Here is a 7645-nt window from a genome sequence, read left to right on the forward strand (position 1 = left end):
ATCCCTCAGCTTCTCGTCCCTTCCAGTCCTCTAGAAAAGTGGTCTGGGCTGGTCTTATGCCACTTTCGGTCGTCGTTTACCAATACCACCCCGTTACGTGACCAGGAGCTGACCCACCCCGCCGTGACCCGACCCGACGCCCGACCGCAAGAGACAAGACCATCCCTCCGGAGCCACCCCAGACCTGAGCCTCGCCTTGCTTTAAAGACCCCAGACCCCCGATGACCGCCCGGCTCGTGGACCCCAACTTTGCTCTTTCCTCTGCTGCGTCGTAACTGACCATCGCAACCTTCCCGCTCGCAATCCGCCTGCCGATTCTCGGCGCCGATCCGCGACGTCAGCAGCAGACGAGCACGCTCCTTACCAACCCACACCGCCTAATCATCTCACCAACCTCCCCTATCTCCCCACCACGGCACGATCTCCCACACACTGCTTCTGAATTGCGCCAACAAGAAGTTGGGGGCATAACAAGGGCAACGCTCGCTCCTATCCAAGCCCGACAACCACGAACGCATTGGGCCGGCTCACCTAGCGTCCTTAGAGAGGGGCCCTAACGCTGTTAAAATGAAAGGCCGCCCGGTCGACCAACTCGTGTACGAGTGCATGTTTCCCAAACCCCGGCAATCGGACCCCCAGAGTTTCCAGGCCCTTCTCGAGCGATATCTTATCCCCGAGGTCCGACAAGAGACGCATTGTTTCTACGGCCACCTATCCACGCCCGAAGCCAAGTACCCAGGGCTCGACTACACACATCCCGTACACCGCATTCGTCTAAGCCGCTTCCAGTGGCATCGACGCCTCTTCCGCGCCTTTGATGGTCTCCGTCTCACCCACGCCGAGATTTCGAACCTGACGAAGTGGGAAGGTACGAAGTGGGCCAAGGAGCGGTTTGAGCGCGACCAGGGCATCCGAATTCGAGACACCGCGGCCGATGGGCTGCCAAACTATGTAGACCCCAACGATCCCTACTCGGCACAAGCACTGCGCACATGTTCAGAGGCGGCGGACGATCCGGTAGCGGCACGGGAAGGACACCGGGAGGGCAATGAGGACGAGGATGAGGAAAGTGACGAGGAGTTGGAGAGTGTTGGTGTGGATCTCAACGAGAGGCTTCGTGAGCGCGTCGCCATGCGGCACATGTCCGGGGACAACTCGATGCCGCTCGATGAGGAGTGGGAGAACTGGTTGAAACACGCCATAGAGTCAGGAGAGCTGCCTCATGTGGCAGATCAGATTGCCCGGTTTCCGGGGCCGCACAACGCGCTCGAAGATATTTTTCCACCGCGAATGATGGCCGCCGCCAGAGCTGGTCACTTTGATGAAATCCCGGACTTTCTTCACGTCATGATCCGGCAAGCCCTCGAATCCGCGGAAAGGCGAGGTCAGACGTCCACAACCGCGAATGCAATTCCCCGACCGCCAATCAGATATACGAACGTGCTGGATACCTTCGCGAGGGTCACCATCCGTGGTTCAGAGCAGCGGGGCAGCCGTTCTGGGTTTCGTCCGCCAGAGACCCGCGGTCATCGTCCAGCACAGCCTGCGAACCGCTCGCAACAGACGGCACAGCCGGGGGCCTGACTTAGAAGAGTCAACTCCTGCAGGCCTCTCCCCGTATGGCGTTGTTAAGACGACGGGGAACACATTTACGCCTCTTTTCAGAACGCTTCAATTTAATTCTATCATGGACCGGATCCAGCTTTACATCATTCGTGTTGTTTACTTCCCTGCGCAGGCCAGCTTGGAGAACAAAAGCGGAGGATAAAGACTCTAGCCGGCACAGGGACTAATCCTTCCCCCACATACAAAGCGCGCTCACGGTCCCAGCGAGGGAAGGTTGAGTGGGTGTGGACAACCGGAAACATCCTTCTGCTAAAACGAGAACGCGTTGTTCACCGAGAACTGCTGGGACTGGCCCAATCGCATTGTATTCGGGGATTATCGGGAAATCGGAGGAGAATACCACGGGAACTGGAAGAAGGAGTGGGCTTATTCAATGGTACGCTAGCAAACAAACAATCGAAACTCATATGATGCCAATTTATCCTCACTTCTGGTCTTGTCGCTTCGCCCCGTTTCGTGGAAGTAACCGCGGACGACCGCCAGAGCTAACCGTGGGGTGCAGATAAATGACTGAGGAGCAATCTGTCAACAGATCTTCAGTTTCTGGACTGCGGCGGAAGCCAAGAGCGGGGCTCAACCAAGGGCCCGTTCGATGTTGGTTCAACTAAGAGTTCGAAGAAACCCGTATGTCGTTGGGACAGATCTCCAGCTGAATGGTTGAAACGGAGTTGTAAAGTCGCCGCTTGTTCGTCCATAACAAGGAAGACAATTACCGCCGAATCTTGGCCAACCCACGTCTAATTCGGTAATGTACACATGTGCAGCCTCGAGATGAGCCTAGATGGAAACAAGAAAATCTCTATGTCGTGGTTGCGACGTGTATGCAGTAATACACCATGCCTGCCCATCTGCAGGCCGTCTCCGGCGTCTCTCAAGCGAGACTGGCTCTGCAGATGCAGAACATGCTTTTTCTCCCCCAGTCCCTCCGTTGTTTCAGAGTGTCGTCCGCTTGCCCTTCCTCTCCACCAACTCCTCGGCATACGAGTATTAGATATGCCGAGCCCATTACGGCCAGATCGTACGTTTCCGCTCTGACCACAGTTTATTCACTTCCCGGCTTAGACCGCACCGCAGCTTATTTGAGTTTCATCAGACCCTCGATGTAAGCCTCAAGGTCGAAGTTGGGCGACATTGGGTCTTGGTCCACTATGCATACGTCAGCCCACGTGTCCTCCTGCCGGCTGCGGGGAATCGGAAGCACTCACGCCCTGACGAGGCCTTCGTGCTGGAGGCCGGTGCTTCCTTCTGCTTTTGCCGGGCGTAGGCCTCCTTGGCCTTGTTTATTAACTCCTGCTTGTGCTGATACTCCCGCTCCGCCGCAGCCGCCTTCTCCGATGCGCGAATGGAACGCTGGTGGGAGAAGCCGTAGAAGATGCCCAGACCGAGAGCGGAATACCGGAGAACCTGTCCAAGAAAGCGGTTTAGTTTGAGCGGTTCTTCACGTCCAACCTGCTTCTAGCAATCCGCAACCCAAGCCCCTGGACTACCACACCCAGATCTCCCTTCCCTGCCATGAAGCTCACGCGCAACAATAAAAGCCGCGCTGCCTTCTCGCTGCCTTCTCGCTTCGAGGAGGGACCACGGCGAAGTTCGGGGTTGGGTTGCGGTCTGCTGGTGCTGATGCTGCTTGCGTGGGTAACTCACGTTGACTCCGGACTTGGACGACATTGCGACTGGTTATGACCGGTCCCAGCGACTGCTTGCGCCTAGTTTCCCGGTGCTATACTTGACGAGTGCAGGGAGCAACAATCCAGTCTCAATTGGTCCCGTGGCTTGTCGTCGTCGTCGTTGGATCGGGGTCCGGTTCGGTCGGTGGGATGTGAATTCAAGTTTTGGGAAGCTCGGGAAATGTCGCGGTTTTTTGCTGGCCCACTCTGGTTCGCCGGCTGAGCGATACCTGGTACCACTGAGAGAGCCCGATCTCTGGGGGAGCGGCGGAATTGCCCATTGCCAAGCCCGGGTCAGGTGATAAGATGCACTCCCGTGGTGTAGATCCAGCGAGCAATCAGATTGGACCCCTGGCCGGGTGGGCATGGAGTGCAACTGGCCAGTCGCGATCGACGCGCAAGTTGAAAAGAGACCACACCCAGGAACGACTAAGAACTGTTGTCACGTTAACGGCAAAGCGAACTGGCATCGTTCGCGTCGCGTCATTCTGCATAGTGGCATCAACGAGTCAGCGCCATTTCCGAGTGATATCGAAACATCAGTAATTCCGTCTCGACGCCTTCGCCGGTTGTTACCATATCTTCGGCTAGCTCCTGAAATGGGCCTGGGAGTCCGGCAAGATGATGAACCAGCGCCGAGATGAAATCCTCGCGAAGAGGGCGAAACTTGCGGAACTCAAGCGGCAGAGGGAGCTTCGGGCAAGTCAGGCTTCGGCCCGCCAGAGCATAGATTCCAACGAAGTTGGTTGTCCGCCAACCGCCCGTTCGGCGCTGAACTGACGGTCAATCTAGCTAATATCTCCGACACCGAGCCGGGCTGACAACCGACGAGAGATAGAATCTCTTATTGACAGTCTGGTTCGGGAAAGCAGGCCTGTGTCCGTCTCTACCGGAGCCAACTCACCTGGACGGTTCGGCAGCAGGCCAAATAGCGTCCTTAGCGCAGGAGAACTCAGCAATGAGAACAACTCCGAAGCCGCCATTCCTGCCAACGGACAGGCGGCCACGCCCCAACCCCTAAATCTCTCCACGATATCATCCAAGACCATCTACGAGTGCCCCCCGTCACCGGTAAAAGAGGTGTTTTCGTACAGCAAAGGAGTGCAGACAACAGAGACGTGGATAACCCCAAGACATTCACGTGCCTTTTCCGAGTCTGAAATTGACGAGCCGCCAGTCACGGCCTCGCCGAGCAAGCGGCTCAGCAGGAGAGAACGGGATCGGGAGGAAGAGCTGCGGGAGAACCTCCGGAAGGAGATCGAGGAGGAACTTAGGGCAGCGAAGGAGCTCGTAACCGATGGCGTGCTCAAACCATCTGCCGCGGCTAACTTCCCGGTCCGGACGCTCACGGCCGAGGAGCTGAGGGCAGTGACACAGTCGGACGACTTCATGGACTTCATCGACAGGTCGACCAAGGTCATCGAAAAGGCGCTAGATCAGGAATACGACATCCTTACCGACTATACCCTTCAAGTACATGATATTGACGAAGACGACGAGCAGAGCGGCAACACGGGCGGGAAAGGCCGCCGGAAGGTCAAGGAGATAGCCCAGTTCTATGACGAGCGGTGGTCAAAGAAGCGCATGGTCAGCGCGATCGACTTCTCGCCCAAGTTCAGCGAGCTCCTCCTAGCATCCTACACCAAGAACCCCGCCGCGCCCCACGACCCAGATGGCATCGTGCAGGTCTGGAACCTCCACCTGCACGATCGGCCGGAATTCGTCTTCCACGCTCAATCCGACATCCTGACGGCCAAATTCTCCCCCTTCCATCCAAACCTAATCATCGGCGGTGCCTACAGTGGGCAGGTCCTCCTCTGGGACACGCGCGCGCGTTCCGCACCCGTCCAGAAGACGCCATTGACGGGCTCCGGCCACACCCACCCCGTCTACTGCGTTGACATCGTCGGGACGCAGAACGCAAACAACATCATCTCGTGCTCGACCGACGGCGCCGTCTGCGGCTGGAGCGTCGACATGCTGGCTCAGCCTCAGGAAACACTGACCCTGCTGACGCCGCCTCCAGCCAAGGCCGAAGACCTCGCCCCGACGTGCATGGCCTTCCCGCAGGCCGATCCGACATTCTTCCTGGTGGGTTCCGAGGAAGGCACCATCTTCCCATGCCACCGGTATGATCGGGCGGGTGCCAAGGCCGGGGTGGATGCACGCGTCAGCTACAAGGGGCATGCGGCGCCCGTCATGTCCGTGTCTTTCCACCCCTCTCGGGGGCCCGTCGATCTGGGCGATCTGGTGCTCTCCGCCAGTCTGGACTGGAGCGTCAAGCTGTGGAAGGTGCGCGCCCCCGCGGCGACGTCGGCCGTCGCGGCTACCGTCTCGACGGGCGGCGCCGCGGGCTTGGCCTCGGCGCTGGGCGGCGCGGGCCTCCTCGAGTCTGCTGTCTCGCCGCTCCTGGACTTTGTCCGTGAGGACGTGGTCTACGACGCCGCCTGGTCGCCTGTCAAGCCCGGCGTGTTTGGGCTGGTGGACGGTGCCGGGTGGCTGGAGCTGTGGGATATCACGGTCGAGACGGAGGAGCCCGTAGCGAGGATCTCGCCTAGCCCGAGGAAGGACGGGCGCACTATGCTGAGCAAGAGTCTGAATAAGCTCGCCTGGGAGACTGGTGAAGGGAAGAGGCTGGCTACGGGCGGGATTGATGGTGCTGTCAGTGTGTTTGAGGTCGGGCCGGATCTGGGCGGGAAGGAGGGGTTGAAGAATGAGGAATGGACGAGTGTCAAGAAACTGGTGAACAGGCTTGAGGCCGTGGGGAGCAATGATGGTGCGGGTGTCTAAAGGAGTTATTGTTACGGTTTGCGGTTGAAAGGGGGGGTGGGAATGACGTGGGGTGGTTGCCTTTGTTGGGAATGGATATCTGATAGCCAGGCGGGATACCTTACATACTAAGGTACGTATGGGTAAATGGCCAGTGTTGGCTTGAAACTAATCGATGAGTTGATCTTACCCTAGTAACTCTCATGCTTCGGAATGTGCGCGCGCTCAACCATGCGCCCTGTCCAGCTGGAGCCTGTCAACTCCTCACTCATCAGTTCCCTTCCCTTTCCAGCCGACTTCGCGAGTATGCACTACGGGCCAACCTAGGGAGTACAAGTTATGGGTCAACATGGCGAGTACGCAGTGCGGCCGGCTTGTTCCAGGGCCACGCAGCGCTCGCCATCCCTGTCCTATAAACTGAAGTGCTTCGCTCAAGCTCCGTCGTCTGACTCGTCTCATCATCTCATGCCAGTGTGCGCTCTCACGTACTTCCGTAAACCTGGCTCTCTTTTTATGCTCCACAAAAGTGGGGCTTCTTGCCGGCCCGCCGAATTTCCTTCCGCTCGAGACTCAAGTTGTCAGCCGAAGAAAAATCACGTCCTCCAAGTTTCCTACTACTCGAGCTGGGATCAAAGGCGCCCTTAATTGTTCCGGTCCGCTACCTGTAGTCTTCGATGAGGTCACAGCTACCTGGCTCACTGAGATCCTCGGATGCCCTGTGAAGACGGCGACCATTGCCGAGGCACTTCACGGAACAGCCAGCAAACTCCTATGCAACGAGCCCGCATACGAGGACAGCAACGATGCCGCGTCGCTGCTGACTCGCGTCCGCGTCAAGGGCGGCTTCAACTCGGTCCTTGCTAAGTTGCATCCGGACCTGAACGCAGACTAGCGGCGCGAGGTCGAGTTGTTCTACCACATCGCCCCGACAGTGTCGACGCGGCTTCCACCCGCCTGGTACTGCGGCAGCGACACCGTTACGGTGCTCGACGACCTTCAAGGCCAAGGGCTACCAGTTCGGCGACCCGCTTGAGGCTTGGCCCGTCGAGCGCGTGCGCGCTGGGCTCGAGGAGCTCGACTCTCCACGCCAAGTGCGAAGCCGGAGGATTTTGCACTGGCTCAAGGAAGGCCTCGACCTCCGCGCGGTCATCTTGTCCATGCTGGCCGAGTCCGAGTGGGAGAAGCGGTTTTCCGACGAGGCGGCTAAGCCGCCGGTTCCCGACCACCCGAGGACAGACCGCGAGAGGATAATCCGCGCCCACAAGACGCTGTGGGCAACGACGAATCAGCACCACCCGTGTGTTACGCACGGCGATGCCTTCATCACACCCGCGGGGGAGCCGGACTTTTTCGACTGGCTGCTTGAATGTCCTTCAAAAATCAACTGTATTTCACTCTGCGCATTTATGCTTACTCGTAAGTTCGTCCTCCAGTTCCCCATCATTTCAGCCCTCAACTGGCCTGTGATGAATGTTCTTTTATGAATTCTGCAATTCTGAGCCCTTGGGGGCGTTGTGGACTAATTTCACAATCTTTTCCTGATGGCCAATCTCACACTCTTCACGCTTGTCATTTCATTACGC

At 58.0% G+C, this 7645-nt stretch overlaps 3 protein-coding genes across 3 annotated transcripts; 2 read left to right on the plus strand and 1 right to left on the minus strand.

The window, feature by feature from the left end:
* The first annotated feature begins 425 nt into the window (after positions 1–425).
* B0T15DRAFT_10150 (uncharacterized protein) lies at positions 426–1647 on the plus strand. The gene has a single exon (XM_062861362.1). It carries the CDS (start codon positions 568–570, stop codon positions 1582–1584), a length of 1017 nt encoding a protein of 338 aa, XP_062725425.1. The 5' UTR covers positions 426–567; the 3' UTR covers positions 1585–1647.
* Positions 1648–2701: 1054 nt separating this feature from the next.
* On the minus strand, positions 2702–3294 carry B0T15DRAFT_488360 (ATP synthase E chain-domain-containing protein; the record flags this gene model as incomplete). Its single annotated transcript, XM_062866504.1, has 3 exons — positions 2702–2772; positions 2832–3030; positions 3271–3294. 3 exons carry the CDS (start codon positions 3292–3294, stop codon positions 2702–2704), a joined length of 294 nt encoding a protein of 97 aa, XP_062725426.1.
* A 623-nt stretch (positions 3295–3917) lies between these two features.
* B0T15DRAFT_386058 (WD40-repeat-containing domain protein) lies at positions 3918–6083 on the plus strand (the record flags this gene model as incomplete). The annotated part of the gene is made up of 2 exons (XM_062864308.1): positions 3918–4034; positions 4086–6083. The coding sequence occupies 2 exons, from the start codon at positions 3918–3920 to the stop codon at positions 6081–6083; spliced, it is 2115 nt and encodes a 704-aa protein (XP_062725427.1).
* Between the last annotated feature and the right edge of the window lie 1562 nt (positions 6084–7645).

The sequence above is a fragment of the Chaetomium strumarium genome (genome assembly GCF_033439665.1).
Source record: "Chaetomium strumarium strain CBS 333.67 chromosome Unknown B0T15scaffold_1, whole genome shotgun sequence".
Lineage (NCBI taxonomy): Eukaryota > Fungi > Ascomycota > Sordariomycetes > Sordariales > Chaetomiaceae > Chaetomium > Chaetomium strumarium.